A 25,495-nucleotide genomic window follows, 5' to 3' on the forward strand; every position below is an offset into this window, starting at 1 on the left:
CATAAATAAAACACGCACTCATAAACAATTCCTAAAGGCAGTGTGTCAGATGGTATTTCATTAAAAAAAACCAACCTTGCTGCAATGTAGTGGAATACTATAGGCCAAGGCTGGCTGGGGCTTTCTTTCCCCTGTGTATGCCTAGGTGTTTTGTTGGTTCCAAAAGGCTTTTTAGTTAATGTATGCCATGCCTACCAGAAGATCCTTCATGCTAATGAATGAGAAATTCACAGCTAAAAGGCAGAGAGAATCAGTGCCATTTTCAAGAGATGTCTAATGTGGGAAACCTGTAAAAGCTGTCAGCAGAAGACAGAAAAAACTGTAAAGGAGTTACAGAATGGTGACAACAAAAAATTAACCTGTGGTAAAATGAAAACTATATTTGCTAAATACCTTTAAAGGTTAAATATGTAAGTGAAAACATACTCAAATGCACTGATCCCTGTTATGTAAATTCTGAAGTTTTCATGAAACAGAAAATGTCACTTGACACTAGATACAGTCTGTTGCATGGATAAAATAACTGGATAGCCTTTCTCAAACTCAGCAAGAAGCATGTGAAATAAAAGACGAATGTCTTTCTGTTTACTAGACTGCTGTGGTGGTCATAGCAATGAGGAGTTTTAAAAGACTTTAATCTTTAAAGTAACCTTCTGCTTTTCCTGCTCTCTGGACTACTGCTGTGTTCCCAACCATCAGGAGCTCACCACATACACTGGGAAGCATAAGGCTGAATTACTAGTACAGAAAGCTGCATTTAGTAACTCATTACAAGGCTGACGTCACTGAAACAAAAGTTCAGTCATGTAGGGATGTGGCAGAGGTTATCATGCAGCACATTACTAATATACTGGGGAGAAAGATTATGTCAACTGCTTGCTAGTGTCCACATCCAGGATGCAATCTCCCCAGGGAATAAACACTCTTGGCAAGCACTGAAACCCAGAAATCTTCACAAAGCTGTTTGCAATTTGCAGCCAAAGCTATCCACAAATGCAGGGAATAAAGACTACAGTCCTTGACAGCACACAGCTCCAGACATTTCCATGGGGGAAGTTTAATCTACAAGGATGTAGAAATATAAAACAAAGTATTGCTCAAAGTAACTGTTTGTCAGATCATGTGCCTCTAATTTGGTTTCCAGTGACATTACACAGCTGCAGCCAATGGATTCCAGCCAGGCTCAACAGTCACTGAGGTTCTTTATTGTTTAAATTTAGTATCTGAACATGTTTTGCCCATCATTAAAATGGAGAGTAATTGCTCAAAAGTGAACTATAGATGTTACAACTGCAAAGAACTTATTAGGTCACCTAGTCCCATCCTCAGAGCAATGTAGGATTGAAAACACATTGCAACAAATACTGAACAAAGCTGTGTTTGTTTAAATTTTTGTTCCTATTCCTTTTTTTTTTCTTTATTGTCATCATTATCACTATATACAAAAGTTTAAAAAACAAACACAAATGCCAGTGTAAACATGCTTCAGGTATATAAGTAATATAAAGTATTGCACATACAAAAGTCCTATGTTTGGTATGTCCTTATGGTGCTATCTCATCAGAGTAAGAGTTGTGCAGATGATGTGACTGTAATGAGCCAGCTAATCTTATTTCAGAAGCTGCTACACACAACAATTAAATATTTACAAAAGCTAGAAGCTCACTGTCTTTCATGGCAGGACGATTTTGCCTGGAATGTATGGGATACAGAGGTGTGCAAATGTGGGATAGGCTTGCTTTGTGGTGATGTTTGTCAGCTGATCTCTCTAACCTACAAGGGGTCAGCTCAAACCCATTTGGGGGGAGGAGTCTGTTAATGGTTTTCTGGAGGATTGGGAAGTGGTCAGGCCTCCCCATCCTTAGAAAATGGAGGTTCTTGCTTGTGTGAAGCACACAGATGCCTCACCTCCATTTTCAGATGCATATGTCTCCTCCTCTCATTTAATCTCCTGGGTACACTGCATCTGAGAAGCTAAAGACTCCATAAAGGTCTTCTTGCAAATTTGCCGGAGATATGAAGACATAACACAGCTCCTGCTTGGATTGCAGAGGTCAGTGTGCATGCAAGAAATGGTAAAACTGTAAAATCCTGTGTCAGACTGACAGAAGTGACAATGTCTCATGGCTACTCCTGTCCTGAAGTACTAGGAAGCAGAAAGGCAGTTTTCTAAAAGTGACAGAATGGATGAGGCCATTTGCCAATTGAGAAGCTGAGATGGGCTGGAAAGAAGAGGAGCTCAGGAGAAAGCAAGTGTGGGTGTAGATTTCAGAAAATGAACAATTCCTCCTAAAGTTTACACAAGGTAGCTAATTTCACACTCACAGGCAGCACTGGAAGACTCAAGCTTTCATGTACAAATTTGCACAGATCAGAGCTTAAAGCTCCTATTGAGATAATCACCATTTGCTGATAGAACAGAAATAATGAAACATCTCTTCTTCAGAACTCTTAACCTGGAAAAAAATAATCAATCCTAAGTGTATTTTTTTAACTCTTTACCTCAAAATATCTTTCCTTCTTTATGTTCATGCTTGGTTGGCTGGCATCCTATTTTTCTGCATAAATACAAATTCTGCCCACCTTACCTGCAAGACTTTGCTTAAGAAATAATTGTAATCAGCCCTAAACTTTGCTGAAGTCAACACTTTAGAGATGCTGTCAGCTTGCAGACTGTAAAATAAAAAAAAGGCAAAGATTTCAAGATACAATTGCGAGTAGCCATTTTAAGAGGCAATTTCAACAAAGTAACAGAGCAATGGAAAAGAAAATTTACCCCAGCCCCAACCCCTTAAGATTTTGCAATATCACCAGTGTGGCTGTGATAACTTAAAACAGTGTTTCAGAAATGACTGTATCCTGTGTCGGCTGTACAGCAAGACAAGAACAGGGTAACTCATTCCCTGCTCTATGCTGTGCATGGATTTAGTTATCTGGGTGGGATACTGCCAGCTCTGGGCTGAAAGAGATACAACATGTACTTGTTTGTCATATGTCTCATCTCATAAAGTGTTGCATAAATCATCTGCTTTGCAAAACACCTTGTAGCCAAGAAAGTTGTGTTCTGTGTGTACAATGGGTTTACTTTCTATTTACATGCAAAGTAAGGACATGATTTCTATTTTCTTTTACTTTCTTCTCTCAAAATCTATGTTGATTATTATAACAGATACTTATTCTAAAAAGGTGGAAAAATAAATAATTGTGCCCCATCTATAAAGTTCTTTATAGACTACCTTTGTTTTTCAGAAGTACTGTCACAGTACTGATACACTGCGTGTCTCCCTGAGCAATAATTTCATAAAAGTTCTTATTCTTAGGGAGGTTTCAAAGGTATTCTGTATGATACAGTAGCATTTAGAAGGTTTGTCCTGGTCCATCTTCTAGACAAAACAGCAATGAAGGAATTCTCTCTCTTGAGAGATCTGGGCTTGTTCTGGAACCATCTCAGTATACCACACGTGTTCAAAGGCATCTGGCTGGAAATATGGGATAAACATTCTGTTCAGTGGTGAATATCTTTGTAAGGCAGTGATAAAGCTGCTTTCTTTGGCAAGGATGGCCGTCATGTGGCATGTTATCAGAACATTGCATAGATCAGACTGTGACACCGTGTCACTTGAAGGCACAAAGGAAGGCTGGTGGAAGGAATCCTTCATTTAATCCTCACTGTGTTTCTAGTCTCAGGCAGGATTCTGACTTGAACTGTCACTCTCTTCCTTTATGCATCAGTAGTCTTGTTATTTGTCAGCTGTTGCCTGTCAGCCATGTCATCTTGAGGAGGTCTAGCTCTGTCAAAGAAGCCACACTGCAGAAAACAATCAACAGAAACAAAAGTGTCATGGTAAGACAACCACAGGAAGACTCAGCTGCAGTTTGATTCCTCACTCAGTCAACCTGAAAGGTCAGACACAACCTATGGCAGGCAGACAGATTGCGAAGATACCACATTTCTATTCAAATCATTCCCTATGAAAAATTAGTTCTATGTACAAGGCACTGACTTCCAAAGTATAGCTTTACAATTCAAATTATATGAAACATGTCTTTGCAGGAGGTGTAAAGTTGGTCTGAATGCTGATACGGACTGATGCTAATGAGAAAACTGCAGATTTCAGTTCAGCAAAATGCTCATTCAGAAAAGGTATTTAGCAGTAACAATAACAGAGCAGGACTGTGTGTTGGGAAATGTGCACAGGACAGTGTTGTAAGCTAGACTAAAGATCACTGAAGATGAGATCCTCTCACCTAACTTTAACTGCCAAAAAGTTACCCTTTTAGTCACCAGGTTGAACGTTCACATGAGGTCAAAGGAAGGTACCACCAAAATTGCTCTCATCCTTGCATTTTTTAGACATGGCTTTTTGCTGCTGTTGTTACCTGACTGGGTGAATTTGGAAAGTTAGCATAGACTGCACACCTAACCACAACCTTTAGGCTGCTAAAGACATATTCTAACTTAAAGAATTATCTCAAACTTATTTTTAGTGTGAACTGAGAAGATGGCCAAAATATACACTGGCTCCCTGTAACATACCAGTTTCCAGCAACTTGTCTTAAAATTTGTGAAGGGAGTGTAACAACTAACACAGAAATAGAAAACTTTGGAAATAGAAGACATGATATACTAATATAAAAGGAAATCTTCTAAAAATTAGTTCTCAGACCTGGGAATGTTATTCCATGCTGACAAAAACTGGAAATTCCTGAATTATTCAGAGAAAACAAAACTTAGAGTAACTTCTTTTTGAACCTAAACATCCTGAAAAAGAGGATCATAGGTCTTGGGAAACAGAGCCAAACTCTGTATGCCCATTTATAACCATACTTTAATAACAAAGGAGGACTTTGAAAACAAGTTCCCTGCAAAAAGGTCAGTGACACTTTCATGTCAGAAATGCCAAAATAAAAAAAATACATGTTTTTTTGCTTTTGCTCCAAACTGCTAAAGAACACAAAATTCCAGCCTTTCTTTTTCTTCTCTTCTAGTATCTTGCAGTATCTTTCAGGGTTTTTTTTTAGGCAACAGTAACAGTACTAATACAACATACCTTCCATAAAGCTAGGGTCAGCAGAGCTAGTACTAGTAGTCCAAGAAGTATGGCTAGTATTATAACCCATAAAGGGATTTCAAAGGAGACATTTGGGGTGGACCAAATTACAGATGTTCTGATCTGAAATGAAAATAAGACATTAAATGAATAAAAGTGAAACAAGAAAAGCAAATCTGACAGTAGAATACAGAGGTCAGAAGCATTCACTTCAACAGCATTTTGCAGATTAGAAGTACATATTCCCTGAAATTCTCCCATATTGGCTTCATTTACTGTAAGTCCCTTTCCACTTGGTCACTTTTAGAAATGGAATTCACACGTACACAAAATTCATGTCATATGAGACAAACAAACCATTTTCTCTTAATACAGAGTAGCAAATAAACCCCTTCTAAGCAGATGCTTCAAGAGTATTCAAGGAGCAAAGTTCTACTCACATCCATGCTGGCACAGCCTAGGCCAGTATAACTGAATTACACTGAACTACTCTGAAACAATGGTTGACTTCGGCCCAAACTCTTAATTCAAACCACAGTAGATACCAGTTACATTTTTCTTATTTTAATTTCTGCTGACATACAAGTATACATTTTTTCTGATGGTTTGCATTTCAGCTAAGCCGTCCAAAAACAAAACTCAAGCAGCAGTTTATTGTCCTTGTGATAAAGTCTAATGCACAGTATGATATGGTGTTCCTTAAAAGAAGCTAAGCATACAGACTATTATTTCCCTAAGTGGAAATAAGCATGAAATGCACTCTCTCCTTGTAGGAGGCTCTAGAAAGCAGAAGGTGTTAACATGAGTTACCAAAGGTTTTTACTAATGTGGCAAAATTCTCTCTTTAGACCTTCATGTGGACAAAGAGTAATAATAGCCCTCCTGTTTTTCTCTTCTGGGGTCATCCATGCTTTCCTCCTCACTCTCCCTTCCATACCTTTTACCAAATTTATTTTATGCTCTCAGACTGTGCTTGGAAGGCTCCTTGTCAATCTCATTGAATGTTTGCTCTGTCTTACTTCTCCCAAGTGGGAAGGAATGAGTTCGAGCTTTCATTAGTTCTTTGGTCACAAATCTGTCCCTTCAATCTTAGTTTATTTCCTCAAATTTTCCTCTTTGTTGTTAGCCTAGGAAGTTATTTCTCTCTCAGGCTTTCTGTTGGACTTCTTTCATCTACTCCTAGTCTCCCTTAAACAGGGTAAGTAAGTGACAGATGGAAGTTATTTTCTTTATGACATGATGAAATCAGTTTGCAAAGCAACTGACTGCACAAACTCTCAAATGATCTTCCTCTTCAGTGCTCTAGGTACAGCTAGGAAATCTACTCTTCTTAACAAATTTCTTGGCTATTGCCCAGTCCCTGAGCTGCACTTGTTGCAAATTCTCTTTCTAACAACACTGTTTTCTAATTTCTTTATTCATGGAACAGCAGCCTAAGTTTGAAGACTGAATGTAGAAATTATCAGAATGGGCAAGTACTTCATGGAAGGGGTTTTTGTTTACAGATTTCTTCAGATAGTATTTGAATCACATCTGTCTCCTTGGGCACAAAGTCTACTTTCATTCAGTCTAGGGCAACAACTTTAGCACCACAGGTGCTCTCAGACAGGAGTGAAGCAAACTGCTGCCTGGTGTTTGAATATTTCACAGGACTACTTACTAATAGCACAGAAACTAGACTCATGTGCACCAGTTCACTGTTCAAAATTAGGTAGAGTCAATTCAGACCTCAAAGCCTGATTGAGATCCTGCTGAAATCAATGGAAACCATTTATTTCATCAGGGTCAGTGGATTTCATCAGGGTTTGGATAAAGCTGATAGCAGTGTATGCAGCTACAAGTATCTGCTGCCATTCCATGTCTTGTTTTATGTGCCACATCCTAGATGTGTACTGTATTTGTGTGTTGTTCTCTTTCCTCTTAGGCTATGAAAACAATAAGGCAAGTTAGCTCTTCTTGTGATGCCTACAGAGCACCCATCAGCATGGATCCAGATAAGAACGTGTGGATCTTCCTGAGGCTGCTAACCAATTATGAGTGCTGCAGCAACACTCAGCCTTGCTTGTACTGCCTGGGTTCTGAATCCTTCCTCCCTTCTCCCTTCTGTTTCTCTGCCTTTGCAGACAGTCGACTGAACTTTGCAGTGTAACTTCAGTAGCTCAGCTGGAGCCTGACGAATGTTGAAACATAAACGAGAAACTGTAATCTTATAGAAGTGCAGGGCATCATGTTTATAATCCTTAGATGATCAGCAATGAGCCAAACAGACAGCAGAAATTAGGTCTATCTTGTATCAAGCAGAATGCTGCTGCAAAGCTGCTACATCTCTCTCCTCTTTTAGCCCACGTGGGGCCAATGCTAATGAAATATTCGCCTGCTAAAATCTTGAAACCATCCTATTGCACCCATACCCTTTTTCCATGAATCCTTCTTTGTCTTAGGTTTTGAAAGCAAGGAAGGGTTGTGCTAAGTGCTCGAGATTTATTTCCTGAGCAGGGGATTATTTGTAGACATCAGTCTCACTCCTGCCTATATACCAGTAGAATATGCAGCCCCTGGGCTGCCCCCTTTATACTCTACACAAAGACTTGCAAGGCTACTAATGCAATTGCTGGTGAACAGTTTGACAGGACAAGTCCTGAACACCCACAGAGCTGAGGCAGAAGCTGGAGGGGAAGAAAAAAACAAAGCAACCCTTCAGTTTTGCCTGCCGCGTTTCACCATGTCCACAGAAGACTGTCCCTCCTCCCCCCCGTGCTGTCCACAACAGTATTACACATGATTTTGATTAAAGACAAGTCTGCATTATTCAGCTTGGATTTCTGAAGTTCTTCTCCATGTGGTAGGTTTAGTACTGCAGGATCAGAGCCAGAGATTTTTTTGGGGGAGATTTATCTGTTTTCATCTAAGGTGGCCAATGTGAAGAAGTGGAATTTTTACACAAGTGTTGCATATTGGCACCATACTTCAGATGCATGTTGGCTTTGCTCTCTGTTCAGGACAAGACCTTCTTATGCTGAACACTGAAAACAGTGCTTGCTTCTCTGTCAGGAGGATGAAAAGCACAGCTCACAGACTTCAGAGGGGCCATCTGACTTTTGGCCTTCCCTGCTGCTGAACGTCTCACACCTTTTTGTATGCAAAGGGTGCCAAAGAATGCCATCTGGCAGTGAGATGAGGGTGAAGCCAATCCAAGAGTTATGGACAGAGCCTTTGTTTGCAATTGGAAATAAAATCCACACACAGATGCTCTCTGATAGTCTTAACTTCAGAATCCCTGTTGTGGTTCCAGGAAAGTCACTTGCTGATCGTGTTTCTATAGGGGCTTTTGTTTTCCTTTTTTAAATATGCCACATTTAAGCACACTGTAAGTAGATAAAAGAACTATTAAGATTTTTGCCACTGGTTTTTGCACATTTTGAATTCTGCTCCTGATTTTGGTCAAACGTGTCCTCAAAATTGTCTTTGGTTCCTTTGGAAGGCTGCACAAGGCAGAGAAGAACATACGTGGTAAGCTGCTGGTTCACTGGTAGTCCCTTGTGGAAAGATGGGAATTAGGTTTCACTGGTGCAAATCTCCAGTATCCATAGTCAGAATTCAGTGCAAGCTAGTGGGATTCTCACCAAGCTATTTGTCTTTCTCTGGTCCTTTAAAAGACACATGTTAAAATATAAAAATAACTTCTCCATATTTTATTCTGCTACTTTAAGAAACAGTAGCTAAATTGATTATTATTCTATTGCTACTACTTTTACTGCACATGATGACCTTCCTCTAGTCTTCAGCAATTTTGTTTACAGAGGCTGAGAAACAGGAATTCCTTTGTACTCCTACATGACCCAATCCAGCCTTTGCAGCATGATGTTCTTATATGCTCTGAAAAATTATCAAAATAGAAGGAAAAAGCTCCCTTGAGCTTGGAGTCACAATTAATATTGACATTTATGTTTAAACTTTACAAATGTTTATGCAAATATATTTCATAAGGAATAGAAGCACATCTAAAATGAAAGTACTATCACCATGTAATACTAAAAAAAAAAGAGGTATAAGGCTTAGTCTGAAACCAGTTTTACTCACTGTAGGACACTGGTCAAACAGTTTACATTAAAAGCATCCCCCTGAAGATCCTATCAAACATTTAAGAAAAGCAATTATATTTTATTAAACTCCCAAACTGGCTCAAGAATCATAAAATAAAATAGAACAAATTGTGCTTATTGTAACTCTGTACTTCTTGTAATAAAAACTACTTTCAAGTTTCACATGAAATTCATCAAGTAAGATAGTATCATTTACCATATTAATAGTTCTAAGAAAAATTGACAATTTTCTCTTGAATGATCCAGCTGTTAGCAAGCAAATCCATTCAGTTGTATAATATATAGCTGCAATTCCCAGCATACAAAAATTAATAGAAATACTATTATTGATGGCTGTGGTTTCTGGTTTAAGCTCCACTAAATTTCATGCTAATTTTCAATTTTATGCATTTTCACTCTGATGTTTTACTATAAAAGATTAAGATTTTGTTACATTGACATAAGCTTTCACACACCTTTGTGTCATGGCCCTCTCTCAGTTCAAGATAAAGACCTACATTCCATGATGATGGAAATAAAGACCTCAGTGCTGCAAATATGGCTACATGACTGTAGATTACTGTGTATGGGATTATTCATGCCATTAAAACTAAACATAAATATCAACTTGCATAATTGGAACACAGCACTGTATAAGTTGAAGGACATATGCTCTGTTCTTTTAACTATATCTTCTCTATATAAACCTTAAAGTGTTAGCTGATTATTAGATACATACTTCTGACAATTAATTTTAAAATATTAAATCTTTATTTCTCTTCCATCCTTTCACTGTCTAAAAGAAAACCATAAATTTCCAAATAAAACTTTGGAAACTTTTAAAACACAACTAGTGTTCTTTTTCAGAAGGAGCAAAAATATTAAGCTTTGCCCAACTTCAAGCAAATATTTCTTCTTGCAAGTGGAACATCAAAGAACTGGTGCATATAACACATCAAGCTGTAGAGCTGGCAAGTATCCACTGCCATGTCCAGATATGAGACATAAAAGCACTATCATTTTTCAACATTTTACAGTTGCCTTTACAGGCATTTTGCTGTAAATCATCTGCAGCAAATAACAAGCATTATACTGGCTGGAGTAAGAGAATAAAATGCTTATCTGATCATTTGGTAGATCATCTGACACTTGTTGAGAACAGCAGGCTATCACCTGGGATAAAGCACTTCAGTCCAGATGAAGGCACCACTACCAACAGAATTCTGCACAACATGTGTTTCTGGTATGGAACACATGCTGCAAGAAAACAAAAAGAGCCTGAGTACATCTGTCAGCTTGGAGCCTTTGAACCTTTCTGGATGAATACTTCATTAAGCACCAAATCTCTGTGGTGAAATCATGGTTCTCCTGATGATGCAGGTTGGAGTCACTGTGCACACAGGACCAAGATTTTACCTTGGGTCTTCCCAGAGCATGTGTCAACCCTGTAATCTGTGCATATTTAAAACACAGCTTTATACCTTGTATCCTCTAAAATAGTCTTAAAGTAAGCTATAAAGTGTTTTATTCTGTTGGTTTTCCATATAAGAAAATATTTTGACCCTACTACTACTTCTCATGAGACCAGTATGATGCATTTTCACCATGAATTACCTTGGAAAAGTTTGAAAGGAGCTTCAAAAAAGGACTGTAACTGATAAATCTTCAAAAATATAAGAACAATGAGCCTTAAAATTTCAGATTACTCATACTAGACACAATTTTTGCACTCATATTTTACTTATTTCTATCAGTAATGACAAAATAGAGTGAATTTTAACCATGGTATTAGATACCATAAGAAGCAAATTCCTTTAAAATGCTCCCAAAAGTCAATGTTTTGTCACAAGGAAACAATTAAATCAAACTTATGCCTCCAACATTACTTTTTCATATGGTAATCGAGGACCATACAAATCTTGGTCTGCAAATAAGGCAAGTACTTAGCATCTATCTATCCCATCAGTTGGGATGACCAGGTAAATTCATATCGTGCACTTGATGTGCTGTGAGGTGGAAACCCTAGAGAGGGATGCAAACCTTTCCGAAAATCAAGGTATCAAAGAAGCTTAATACAGATAAGAGAGAAGCTGCTGTAGATAATCCATATGCTTGTGTGAGAGAACTGCTGACTGGGTGAAGAGTGAGATCTCTGACAGAAACTTGATTTTGGATTTTGCACAAAAATTTCCTCCAGACTTATTTCACCCCAAACAAAGTAACTAGACACTTGCTTTCACAGTTCTGTTGTTTTCTTCTGGGTGAAAAATCCATCCTGAAAGCAATAAAGCAGTCTGCACAACAGTGCAGCAAGAAATTATTTAAAAGTGTAATCAGTATCATATATCACCACTTTCCACAGGAAGCAATAAAGGTATTTCCTTTAGGTATTATTTCAGGAATTTACACTAGAAACACAGGAAAGACCAATCTCAATATTTTCATCTACAAGAAAGACCAATCTCAATATTTTCATCTACAAAAACTTTCACAGCTGTGATCAGAATGACCAAATACATGTACTTCACACAAAGATACAATTTTCAGTTACTTACTGCTATGCTTCCCGTGGGGAGCTTTGCTGGCTGTACTTTATATGGCATGCTCTTAACTTCGAAGGAAACATTGGAAGAAAGACTATAGAGATCATTCTTTCTCTGGAATTACAGAACAAAAGAAACTATTAAAAACCATGGTTATATTTAAAAGCATTATTAAAAAAGAAGCAGAGAAAAAATACAGAGCACTGATTTCCTAAGGCAAAGATGGTTTCTTTTGGTAAGGAATGTAGGAATACTGGGAACTGTACGTGTCCATGGGATAAATACAGCATAAACCTGCAATACAGAGGCCATGTGTTCAAATGGGGAAGAAGGGTTAGATATGCAGGAAGACACATACAGTTGTTTCTCTTATTTCTCTCTGAAATAGGTGAGTTAGAAGCATGAGCCCAGTTTATGGGGTGTCCATGTTTTAAAACCTTGGCTCTGCTTACCAAGCCCAACCACCATCATGGGTATCCTGACAAAATTTCCTGGCTTACGTTGAGACCAGGTTGGTGGAGCTTCCTGATAGCATCAGGAATGGCTGTGCCACCCCATCAAAGAACAACAATAGGAACAAGCATCTTTGCACTTCATTTACACAGGATCACAGAATAGTTCGGGTTGGAAGGGGCCTCTGGAGATCATCTAGTCCAACTTCCCTGCCGAAGCAGGGTCACTTAGAGCAGGTTACTCTTAGAATGTGACTCATTTCCTATTGCAGTAGAGCTCAAAAAACCCCACTCACCTTGCCTGATTACTAAATTGTACCACTGTGAGAGGAACGTAGAGCAGCCATTGTTTAACTGTTTAAGGACTGCATAGCTGTCATTAAGCACTTCAACAAACACAAAGATGCAAAGACAAAACAAATTGCATTTCTCTGTCAGTTCTCTGTTTCATTCATGCTTGCTTATATTTATAAGACATTAGATTAGGCATTACTTTACCTAGTTTGGAATGACTAAAAATTGTTACATCACATATCTCCTGAAGTGACTTTTAATCAGTGCTTTCACATCATTTGGTGCCAGGTAGGCAGTGACACATTACACCTGATCAAATGTGAGTCTCACTGTGCTGTTCTGACCTTGACAATAACATCCCACTCTGTGAAAACTGCCTTAAATGATAGTTAAGTGCTGGTATGGCTGCTGGAAAAATATGTGCCTGTATTTGTTATGAACCGACTTAAGCTCTGACATGTGGAAAGCGCATATCCCTCAAAGGAATGTTTACAACATTTACTACAATGGATACAAATATTTTCCACACCCATATTTTGAATCCTGTTGAGCTCTTGGCATCATCAATATCTAACTGGAGCTAGTTTTGAAGGTTAAGTCCATCAGGTATCAGGTAAATCTTTCAGACAGAAGATCTTGCACTTAGAACATCCTCTTTTTATTTTGTTTTTATCCCAAGGAAGGATGACTGAACGGTTAACCATTCTCTTCTGGTAGTCAACAAACCTGTTTCTAATTCCATCTCTGCAACTGATTTTTTGGGTGACACTGTGTGCAACTTATCTTGATATCCCTTCCCACATAAAGTTGGCACTCCCTCTTGCATCAAAGGCATAAATCCTCTCTAAGAACTGCTTTTTCCCTTTCAGCTGTCTTGTTGAACAAAGACTAAGGAAAAAAGACCCCGTCATAATCTGGGCTACTATTTCTTTCCTTCATCGATGGAGAAAGGTTTGTTTGTGAAAATGACCTGAAAGAAGCATAACCTAAACCTGGGAACCAACTTGGATGGAGCTGGATGACCGTGGCCCAACTCAAAGTTTTCACAGAAGTCCTGTGGTTTGAGAGCACATCTGGAGATTATCTATTCCAAGTACAAGCTCAGAGCAGAGTCAACTAGAGCAGTATACTCAGAACCGCATCCAGTTGGGTTCTGAATATCTCCACAAATGGAGACTCCACAAACTCAAGAAGCAACCTTTTCCAGTGTTTGACTACCCTTGCAGTAAAAAGTGTTTTTTCTTATGTTTAAATGGAATTTCTTGTATTTCAGTTTGTGCTTCTTTCCTGGGTATCATTGGGAAAAGCCTACTCTGTCTTCTTTGTTCCTTCCTATCAGATGTTTATACACACTGATGAGATCCCACCTGAGCCTTTTCTCCAGACTGAACACTTCCCCCAATCACTATGATTTTTCAAAGATAATGAGAGAGGTCTCAAATTGCCATTATCCCTCCTTCAGCACTTGTAGGTGTATTCCATCAGGTTCCTTGGACTTTCGTATATCCAGTTAGTTTAAATGTCCCCCTGATCTGATATTCCTCCATTAAAGATAAATGTTGATGGCTAGAGGTTTCCTCTCTGGTTGCAGAGGCCTTCAAGTATTGTATGCAGATTTTACCCAGTAAAGACCAAAGCAATGGAAGCAATAAGTAACTCAGCCGTTTCCATGTCCCATTCAGCAGAAGACCCATATTTTCCCTTACCTTCTTTTGGCTGCTAATATAAAAGCCTCCTTAACATCCTATTTAAGCCCCTTGCTAGGCTCAGCTCCTGGTGGGCTTTTACCTTCCTAACTCTGTCCCCTCATGCTCAGACACTTATCTATATTCCTTATCCAGTCCCTGCACTGGGTCAACTGACTCTGCTTACAGCTCTTTTACGTTTCACAGAATCATAAAGAGTAGAAAAGACCTCCAAGACTGAGTCAAACCTTTAGCCAATCACCACCTTTTTACTTTTCAGTTTTACCATGACAGGCTGGACAGTTCATGAATTAAAGGAGATGATGGTGATCCTCTAGAACACCACTAGTTCTTCTGGACTCCTCTTTTTTTCCAGGATCATGTCCATGGAGTTCTTCCAAAGAGATCCCTGAAAAGGCTGCAGGATGGTCTCCTGAGGTCCAGGGTCTGGTATTTGCCTTGTCCATTCTGCCTTCTTTTTAAAAACTACTTTTCTCTGCAACTATGTGAGTGTTTACTGGTGATATAAAGCCAGCACATTTATTGCCTTCTGGAACTCATCTGGCTATGCCATAATTTTGTTCTTTTAAAATATTGAGAGCAGCCAAATGGTTATTATCAGAATATTCAACCTCTCCTCGGGGCTTATACTAGGAAAGAGCAATATGAAAAAAACTGTCTCAAATGACTACATAGGGATAGTCAAATCAGCTCTTTAAGACAAATAGCATCTAATGAAAGGGAACTACCTTTTTTATCAGCAGTGTCTGAAATAAAAATTAGACTTTGTAAATTAATACTTTTATATACTTCCATGGTGCTGAACATTTATGAGATGATATTCAGAAAAATAATTTTTCCTTATTGCATTAATTATTTCCCATTTTCAGACTAAGGTCATTCTTCATCCTTTATTCTTCAGCACTAGACTTCTCACACAAAGTCCCAGCATGTTTCTGTTGTGTAACAACTTGCATTCAGAAAAAAAGTCTGAAAAAAGTCTTATGTTTTCAATTCTAAGCAACTGATATTAAGCAGGATTCTGAAAATAATTTCTATGATTTATAAATGTAATTGTAATGGGGAGAGCAGGATATGTTATATTATTGAAGAAGTAGGCATTAGATATTCAGCCTGATTGGCTAAGGTACAGTAAAGGCATTAACTCTCTTGAAACTTCATATAAAGGAAACACAGCATTCATGGAAAAATAAATCCTTTCACCTACTATGCATGGCTTATTTAATTTTCAGCTTATATCAGCACTAAGAACATCAGAGGAGGGTACTTCCTGTGGATTAATGCTTGGCTGGGGTTAATAAGCTTGGATTGGGACCACAGCTATTAACTCGCCTCAACTGTTTATTAGGCTCCTGGAAATGCTGGAATACAGGAAAGGAGAATATAAAAAAACCTAGAGAGTATTTTCCTGCATTTAAAGACTTATGCATTTGTGCAAAGGGCTTCAAAACAATGACTGTGGTCGACATCAATTGCAAACAGGATTCTTATTTATACCAATACCTTGGAGATACAGGCAGCTGTCTCTCCTACAGCCTTGTTTATAATTCTTAAGCCAATTGTAAGAAACAGCATTTCTTTACTGTATCATTTTTTAAATAGCATATGTTTAAATATTCAGTGTTTACTGGAAGCAGCAGGACCTGTGGTTTGAAATTCAAGCTGAGGACTTAGTTATGGCTCAGAGGAAAGGGAATAAAGAATCTGGTATTTTTGTCTGTGCCTAATGACCAACAGTAGGGAGCCCAGCCCTAGCTACATTGACCTTCTGAGGTTCCCCTTGTGTAAGAACAAGCAGTGCCTGCTCTTGTACACGTTGCTGAGACAGTAGTTTGATATATTCTTGGAAGCAGGCAAAGCACGGCCATCCCCTGTGTTGGCTGGGTGGTAGATCCTGCTGGTGTATTTATTAAGGCTTCTCTCTCCCTACATGCTTTTGTTTTACAAATAGATTTTTGAACTGAAGCCTTTGTTTTCTTAAAAGTTTTGAGACAAAAAAGCAGCCAGAAATGATGGAAAGTGTTCCCAATAAATATTCAGTTCAGTGTTTCCCTAAGTACAATCGAGACAGAAATTACATGAGAAGCACTTGAAAATCTTCAGCAAATTGAAGGACAGTTTTTCAGGTTCCACTGGAATGCTGGTGCTTTCTGCAAGAAGCTCAAGTACAGACCTGAAGTCCCTCCAAAGTATCTTTAAGGCATGTGGTCATCCTGGTCAGAGAGCAGACTGAAATGCAGGGACAAATCTGGCTCACAGGGAGCTGGACTGAGAGTAGAAGGAACAAAAGCTTTAGCAGCTTTAAGTCTGACAGATCATTACTGTTCTGCAGATTTGAAGAGTCCAACTACTGGAGAGACTCCTCAGAATGATTCTGTTCCATTGCCTCTGTGGAGAATTGTTCAACCTCAGAAATTTTTTTCTGGTTAGATGTAGTCCAGTGAAGTCTTCCTAACTTAAGGGTATGTACTTTCTCTATGGCAAGCTGCATGCTGTGGTGGAAATTTCCCCCCAAGATCTTATGTCTATTGCATCTTGAGTTCAGTACTGTTAAAACATCGACCCTGCTTGATTAAAACTTGTTTCCCTTCGTGTCTGCTGGAGTCTGGCACACTTTAAAGACAAAGGTGTAAGCAATACCTTTTAAATATATGCTTTGGGAATTCATTAGCTTGCTTTCTTTGACCGATACCTCCGAAAACCTGAACTACTGCCAATAGAGCAGCTTACATAAATGCTGTGAGTAGAGGTCATATAACTACTTGTTCTTGTATTAATCCATTTAAAAGTGTGTGCATGACCCTGCACATGGTCAAAAACTATTCCTGCTATTTGTAGCAAGAGTATGCCCACACAAATGTATCTCTGACCAAAGACAACATTTCGAAAATCAACACATCTTCCTCTCTATCATTACCTTTGTACACTTCACATATCTTTTATATTCATTTAAACAGATTATTTTAAATTATAATAGAGACAGATATTTTCTTGTGATTCCAAAAGACTTCAGTATACATATTACAATGGTTATTAAGATGCTTATTTCTTCATAAACCTAACATGATATATACTTTAGCACATCTAGCAGAAGTCACATGTTCTGCTCTCATTAACAATTAAAGTATTTTAAATAACAATGAATGAAAACAAAACTAGCCCACATGCAAAAATCACCAGTTAGTTCAGCCCCATGCAAATGTCTCTTTCTTTCTAGCCTTCATTCCACATAAACAATCAAATCCAGTATAACATCGTATTTTTGGCCACACACAGTTTTGCTTTTTAGTTATTTTGTTTCTTCAAACAACAACAGTTGTTTGACGTAATGGCAAATTCTGTTGACAACTTCCTCCTTTTGTTTTTAAATGGCTTGAAGGGCAGTGCATCAAATTTTTGGCTTTTAATTCTCAGTCTGAATTAAAACAATCTACTTGAACTCCCATATATGGCTTATAAAAGGCAATGAATGAGGGAACAAGATGTCTTTCTCACTAATTTTTCTGCTTCCCCACTTCCATCCATGGACAGGGAATTTAGATTGGCTGCACAATTATTCTTTGAAAACACTAAGCAATCTTCCTTAGACTGAGATGTTTTCCACTGGGCACAGAAATAGGTTCTGTGCTGGGGTATGCTGAGGATAGAATTATTGTTCCTTGGGGTCATATTCCACTTACAGATGGAATAATTGCTCCCATAGTAAAGATGAGCAGAAGATAAGTGATTGAATAAAGGATCTCATACAAGAGCTAGATCTCTCAGACCACCTCCACCAGTTCACTTCTGTTCTGAGTTCCAAGTCCCTGCCAACACACACGTGCTCCACAGTCTGTGTGGCAGCACTGCATGGGCTGTGTGCATTCTGCCTTTGTGCAGCTAAACTGAATCCTTGTCCCACAAACATTGCCTGGCCTAAAGAACTTCCATCACCCTAAAGAATCTCTGAGTTCACCAGTAATAAAACATGGAGATTCTCAACAAGATTTCTCACCATGGAAATATGATTAGAGCATTCACTCTAACAGTGATGACAGCTCCAGGTCCCAGGCAATGAAGGCAAAGGCAGATGAGAGGACTGGAAGGACTTGTAGCTGATGGTCCAAAATAACGACCTATTATATCAGGCTTTTCCTCATTTTCTATACCTTTCCAGACTTCTCAATTTCTTTTTATGTTCCTGCAGAAGTGCAGCTTCAGCAGAAGGGAAAACCATCATTTTATAAAGCAGGCCTCTCCAGCTGAGGAGGAATTGAATTTGTGTCTTCTAGTCATGAATTCTCTAATCCCTAGACTGTCAGCTCTAGCTTCTGGCACTGAACATTGAATAAAAAGAAGTCCTCTTTAAGTCTTTCAACTAATTCCACAGGTACCTCCTAAGTAATTTTTGGATTCTGCATTCTGAGAGGGTGGGCATATTCCCACTTAATCCTGATTTGGGTGTCTATCCTCCAGATAAGGGGTAGCCCTCATGCACCACCCTGATGGTTAAAGCGAGACAATTTGTCTGAGGCAGCTCATTGTCTCCACGTGCTGCACAGGGAGCCTAGGTGTAGTTAGTCTGAAGTTTTGGATACCAGTCTGAGGCCAGGCACTTAAGATACAGCTGTTGCAGCACACAACACCTTTATTATGTCAAGCATCTATTTCCCTTTTCAGGCACCTAAACCAAACAGGATCAGTGCATGTTCAGAAACACTGAAATAATGAATATTTAAAAGATATGCCAAAACATGACTTTGGGTATTAAGAGCACCCTATTGTAGTGTGGCTGCTGTGCTTCTCTTGCTTTTCAACTTTTTCTGATTAAAACTAGATTTTACTCCCTTCTAGCTATTAAAGTTCATGCAATTAGGAGGGCCAAATTCACACACCTCAAACTGTCTAAAAGCCAAGAGAGAAACAATACAATTATATTCAATAACATTAAAAGAAAATAAAATAAACTTCAAACCTCTTGGGAACTTCACACACCCTCTGTGGTTTTTTTCCATAACTGCCTCCCCAAGCTCTCCCAGAAAGAGATTTGTATCATTGTGAGGAATTTTCAGCACAGGTTGAAATAATAGCTAAAAATGAGCTGAGTTCCACATCCCACAGTCTTATAAGTTCCAAAGAGCTTGGAGCCTGAAGGATGTCAAAAATCAGACAGATGGTACGGATTCATCACTTAGAAATTCATTTTCAAAACAGATGTTTTACTAGACAACTCCCAAGTCTTACATTAAAAAGTACCCACCAGAGTTCAAAGAACGCTGGGCCAGATACCCTCAGGTCTCCCTCTGATGACTCAGAAATATCATGATTAGACAAATGGGGACATAACGGAGCCCCATCAGAACACAACATAACATAACCATGTAAGGTTGTTTCTCTTTTGCACAAATCAGGCTATTATTTGCTCGATCAGCAAGTCTGAATCCAAAAGTCAGCTTTACTAGAGGGTTCATATTTACAGCCAGGCTTTGAAGTTAATCCAAAAAAGTCTGTGATTCTTCTTGGCCTTTGCACAATGTCTGTCTCTATTTGCTGGCTGGTTGGGAAATTTGGGCTGCTTTATTTACTCAAACATGTCTAACCATTGCATGTCATTTAACTGTTATTTGTTATGGGAGTTTGGGTTTTAGGGTGACAGATTACAACTGTCAAGAGACAAGGGGTCAGCTGTTGTCAGTTAAACTAAGTGGAAGAGGAAGGAGTCACTCAATACATGACAGATATTTTGTGGCAACAAAATATACAAGCTGATCCATATAACTTTGATGAAAAACATGAATTATTTCATCCTAGCATAAATCAATCACTTTCAATAAAATCCTTCTCAGGTTTGCATTAACATATCTATAAGAAGAAAATACATCATGGCAGTGTGTTCTTGGCTTTAATGAGCACAAACAATTTCTTCTGCAGATCATCATGTCTTCATTTAGATTATAACACAGTTGAGGAATGTTGTATGTCACCATTATCCTGCTTTCTTTGGCATATGAAAATTTTGTACATTAATTGCATGTGCAAAAGAGGTTGGGATGTTGCTGTAAAGACTTTTCCTCTAAGCTTCTTTACAAAACCATGACTGTGAGGTTCAGTGTGGCCCTTGAACAATCCTTCCTGGTTCACAATCACCTCATCCTGATTATTCTGCGGATTTTAATCCTCAGTTTGAATCTGCAGATTTCAGCCCAGGTAACAACAGTTGTTTTTTAAATATACTTTAGTTTACTTCTGGAATAACTTCAGGAACTACAAGTTTGCAGACTTACTAGGAGCAGACTGTGTCCTTTTTAGGAAACTAATTGTGCTCTACAGTCTTTTATGGTGATGGCTGTATAACTGTTAATTTTAAAAGGAGCTGTGAAAATGAGAACTGTTTTGAGGCAAGCAGGAGGAAGGCAATCAGACCCTAGGACACTATTTACTGCCTCTTTCTGAGCTTGCATGTGAAGCAGGGATCATGTTATTCCAGCAGCTATTTAGACATAAATGGGAGGATACAACAGTTCCCTGGGGTCTACCTTTTCCTATTTGGGAAAAAATCCTGTTGCTTTAAATGGAGTTTTCTGAGTCTTTACAAGACTTGCAAGTTACTATTCAAAGGAAACAGAAATGTTTACAGAGAAAAGGTAAAATCACGACCCATAAAAAGCCTTGTTAGATTCCAAGGGTACTCAAGGCCAGTGGAGTAAGCAGAAGATGTTCTTGCAGGAGTGCTTCCCATGAAGGCTCTGCACGCACGGAGTGCACAGGATGGCTCATCCCTGCCCCTGCCCACAGGCTGGTGTAAGGTTCCATCTCTGCCTGGAGTTCACTGAGTGAAGGGAGGTGCAGGCATAGCAAGCAGGATTTATTAAGGAGCAAGAAGAAGCTAAAGGGACTGCAGCACTGGCATTGCCTGCTGTGTTTGCACACACCCCATGTCCCAAGGCCCAACTTTGACCCTATTCTCCCCTATACAGATCAGAAAGAGAGCAGAAAAAATGTTTCAAATCAGCTGGATAATGCACCTTCTGAAGATACCTTTCTGTCTTGTCACTGTCTACCATCAGGCAACCAGCTTTGGCATCTAACTTTCAGATTACTAAAATTAAGTGGAGTCCCACTGCTCCTGCTTTAAACATGCCACTGAACTTCATGCAGTTATCCTTGTACTGAACCTAAGTCAAGCTAAAAAAGATTACATCCAAGAAAAAGATTCTGTTTTCCGTAGGAATCATTACGAAAAGGAGATTTCATGTCTTCTGTAGCTAGTTTGATCCAACTGTTACACATCTTCCGTCACAGCCAAAAACTCAGAGAAAACTCTCTGTTTCTCATTACAATTGTTTAGCTTTAATCTCTTAAAGTTATTTCTTGTTATACACTAAACTGGACTTAGAAAAATCTTTATGAGGCTTATTCCCACTGAAATAGCTGTAAATAGCCTAGAAAATTGGCATTTGAGGATCTGTGCACAAGGTCTCATTTATGAGTTTGTTTTTTCACAAGACCTTGTTTTTTGCCCCTTATGGAGTTAATTAGATTTCACTAGCAGAATGATGAAGAGAAAGACTTGACTGGAGTGGGAATATGTCAGGTTCAGTTCCCAATAAGGTTGCTAGCTAAAGGAGCTAAGCTTTATCTTTTGCTTGCTATAAAAAATTACAAAGGCTCACCATGTTATTGCTTGCATGCTGCAGTGCTCAAAATTGACACACGTTGTTGTTCCAGTCAAAGATAATATCTCTGCATCTCTGCTTGTCTCTGTGTGTTAGGAACAGTGAACTGGTGTAGTTAAGTTCTTACCTGAACTTAACAGTTAAGTTCTTACCTGAATTTAACAGACTAGCCAGTGTGCGACTGTCAGTCTCTCGGGGGAATTAGAAAAAACTGGAATAAAATTCCCATCCTATTTTCCAACAGATACATTTTTCCTATGACTGCAGAGATGCTTGCATACTGGCATTTTTCGTGCAAAATTTTGTGAGACCTTTGCAAAAGCCTGCACCAGAAGATGTCCATCCCAGTTCTCAGATTTGGAAGGACAGAGAGACATTGAAGCTGTCATGCTTTTGCATTTGAACCAGAGCATGCCCTTTTTCCACACTTCTTCCATGGTCTGCACTGTCCCTTCTCTTTAGTAGCAAGACACAGATTGTCACTGTGTAAGTGTTGTATATCATATGAGTTTGATACATACTACTCTTCCCTAGATTAACAGAGAATGAATAACAATGAATTTTTAAACTGGACACAGCATACTGGACGTGGTGTGTGCTGTTTGACTCCAAGAAAAAGCTTCCATTGGGAAAGACGTTACAAATTCAGAGCATGTCATGGAGACCTAAGAGATTATTGATTTGGGCCAGTCCAGGAAAGGTGTTTAAAAATCATCTCGGAATTTCCAGGTAGGATTCAGGACATAAATTTGAGAGGGAGTGCTAGGGAAAAACAAGAAAAGTAAGCAGCATGCATACAACCTGGACAGGAACCGGTGAGATCTTACCTTCAAATAAACTGGTAGCAAAAAGCATTTGCATTTGACCCATTTAATTTAATAACTTATATTTTTAAATATCTGATCAAATAAAATATACAGGGGTCTTTGTGTATAGAAGGAGAGTTTTGTGTGTCTTACCTCCAGGAATGTTTGTGCCCAGAGCCGGGACCTGATTTTTAGCGCAGCACTCTTTCCTCTTTCCAGCTGTCCCACAGTGCATGAAATCAGGACACACTTCACATTTGTACAGTTCTGTGCACAAAATAAAGGGAAGTCATACTTATGCTTTGAAAATGTATAAAATCATAAATAAGCAACACCAAATCAACTTTCCTTTAAAGAGCTAAGTAGTCTGAAATCATTAATTTCATGTAATAAACATGAGATACCTCATGAGTCATCGTGAGAACTATAAACCAAAGGGGAGATTCTTTTTGTGTCACCAATGAGTACAATGAAAATAGAAGTAAAAATTTTCAGTAATATCTGCTCTGAAGAACTCTTAAGATGGATGTCCAGGTATTTACCAATCCTTTGAGTCACATGCTTTGTCTTCACCTATCAGTCATTTTATGATTTCAACACTTTTTTTCTGCTCTTATGCATGAAAAAGTGTTTATTTATATTTCTAAATCTTTTCTCTCTTCTAACTCTCCTGGTTTTCCCACTGATATTTACATTATAGCAGCCAGAACATTTGCTGAGATTCATTAGTTGCTTTACTTGAAACTTATTGTCCATGAAACATTCCTGATGAGCAGTGATTCTGGCTCATATACAAGGTGGAAAACAAAAGCCAAGCAATGCAACTCAAAACTATATACTCTTAAAGTCTGCCAGAAAAATGTTACAAAAAAGGTTAAAAGCTGACTAGAAGCCACTGAAGGGAATGAGCAGAGTCTCGTGGAGTAACCACAGAAATTATGTGGTTGTTCAGGGCACAGAAAGGGAGAAAGATCTCACAGAAAAATGATTAAATGTGCATACAAAAAAATAAAAAAGTTTTATATATACAAATGGGTTTTATATGAAAAGTTTTTGTTTAATTCAGGAGGAAGGCTGAGGTTTTAATTGATTCCTATTTTTATAACAAAGCAGACAATCCCTCCCATGACAGAAGGCCTTGTGACCTCAAATTCAAAGCTAAGTTTTCATAAGTAAGTATATTCCCCAGTGAGAGTGAGAATGCACTACCAATGTCCATACTTCAGGAAATGAGATGATGATGTATGGAACAGATCTGAAAACACCCTTAAGGAATCCTCTATCTTTATAGACAGCTTTCCCACAAATCTCTGTCTTATTGCAGGATAAGCAAAAGCTGTATGCTTAATTGCGGTTTTTTGTATCTGCCTGAAAATGAAACTGTAAACCCTGGAACTTGCAGCTATAATCTTTGTTTTTTAAATGAAAATTTAAAGTGTCTGTTTATTTGGCCTTAAACATCCTCCAACCAGATTTATTTATGTTGCAGGAAGAAGAAGAGCTGTTTTCATTAATCACAGTGGCCAAAAACACATACTAACAAAATAAATCATTACTATGCAAAAAGTCTACTTTTGGCTGACATTTTAGGACCTGAACACATATTTCTGGTTTTTCAAGTAATGCATTTAGCTTGTAGTGATTTTCAGAACAATGTAACATTAGAACTAATGAAAGAGAAACTAAATGTTTAATAAACAGTATGAATAGAATAAGAGGTTCTCAGAACATTTTGTCTCTCTGTGAAAATGCTTTGAAGAAAACAACTTAGGATTTCTAAAGAAAAATACAAATTTTAACAAATAATTATCATTGGCCAGTCAGCCTTTTCCAAGAGCAGCATTCATTTTTCATGTATACTTCTAAGGTGTCAAATAAAAAAATAATTTTTATTCATCAGTAGTATGTAATGCTGAAGGCACACAGAATTCGGACACCTTCTAACAGAACTAATGACATTGCTTTTCTATGCTCATCTTGAAAAAAGTCCTGTAATATATCCAGTGGTAAGCACTACACCCAATCCTATCCTAGTTTGTGCTGATCAAAAGCATATTGTAGTAGAAGACTGCTCATCAAACTGCCAATTTCATATTATTAAGTATTCAGCTAAATAGATTTGATCTGTCTACATCAAGCAGCTGAAAATTCTCTGCTTCATATTTTAAGTTGGAGACACACTGCATACTTCAGAACTTCCTTAACCACTTCCAGTTGCTTCCGTAATTTTTATGTTGGCAGCCTATGAGCCTAATCACTAAGAAAGATAACTGATAATTAAGGTATTACTGAAGAATGGATTATGTGTTCTGTGATATTGACTGGCAAGTCTTTGAACGCCCAGGCATTTTTCCTTCAGTCCCAGTGGAATCAGATTCTTTCCAGGGTATTGGGTTGATGAAAGAATGACATAGGAATCAACAGTGATTATTGTTTAAAATGAGTTCGTCTGTGATTTTGTTCTTAACAATATTATGGTATTCATTACTTTCAGATTCTATCTTCTTCCTGTTACAAAAATTGCCAAATTAACTTTCAGAAGCACTCTAATTATCCTATTACTCGAGAAGATTTAGGTCTGTGAGGTTCTTTTCTTCCTACCAAATTCTAGTCATGTCAAGGAATTCAAACATGAGCTTGCAGTAAACAGCTTAATAAGAGACTGGAAAACAGGAAAGAAACCCTGCCTGAGGTTCGTAAAAATAGATGGAAAGCACTGACTGCTTGAGTCCTTCCACTGACCTCAAGGTCACCAAGTTTGAACGCTGCCTCTAGGCAGGGGGAGCTGATACCTACAATGCTGAAATATGCTAAGGATGGGGACTTTGAATAAAGGAATGGGAAAAAAAACTTGTCAAAATACAGCCAAGTCTAAATACTCAGGTATCAGACTGACTAATTAAAAC

General features: G+C 38.3%; 1 protein-coding gene across 1 annotated transcript in view; it reads right to left on the minus strand.

The window, feature by feature from the left end:
* Positions 1-2,706: 2,706 nt before the first annotated feature.
* ITGA8 (integrin subunit alpha 8) overlaps positions 2,707-25,495 on the minus strand; it is a 102,633-nt gene continuing 79,844 nt past the window's right edge. The window contains exons 27-30 of the mRNA XM_050321176.1: positions 22,743-22,856; positions 11,689-11,790; positions 5,052-5,174; positions 2,707-3,808 (exon numbers count right to left, since the gene is read on the minus strand). Coding sequence (XP_050177133.1) covers positions 3,722-3,808; positions 5,052-5,174; positions 11,689-11,790; positions 22,743-22,856 — 426 coding nt within the window. The 3' untranslated portion in view covers positions 2,707-3,721. The remainder of the gene's footprint in view (positions 3,809-5,051; positions 5,175-11,688; positions 11,791-22,742; positions 22,857-25,495) is intronic.

Source organism: Myiozetetes cayanensis, unplaced genomic scaffold, assembly GCF_022539395.1.
Source record: "Myiozetetes cayanensis isolate MyiCay16 unplaced genomic scaffold, myiCay2020 scf1, whole genome shotgun sequence".
NCBI classification, from domain to species: Eukaryota; Metazoa; Chordata; class Aves; order Passeriformes; family Tyrannidae; genus Myiozetetes; species Myiozetetes cayanensis.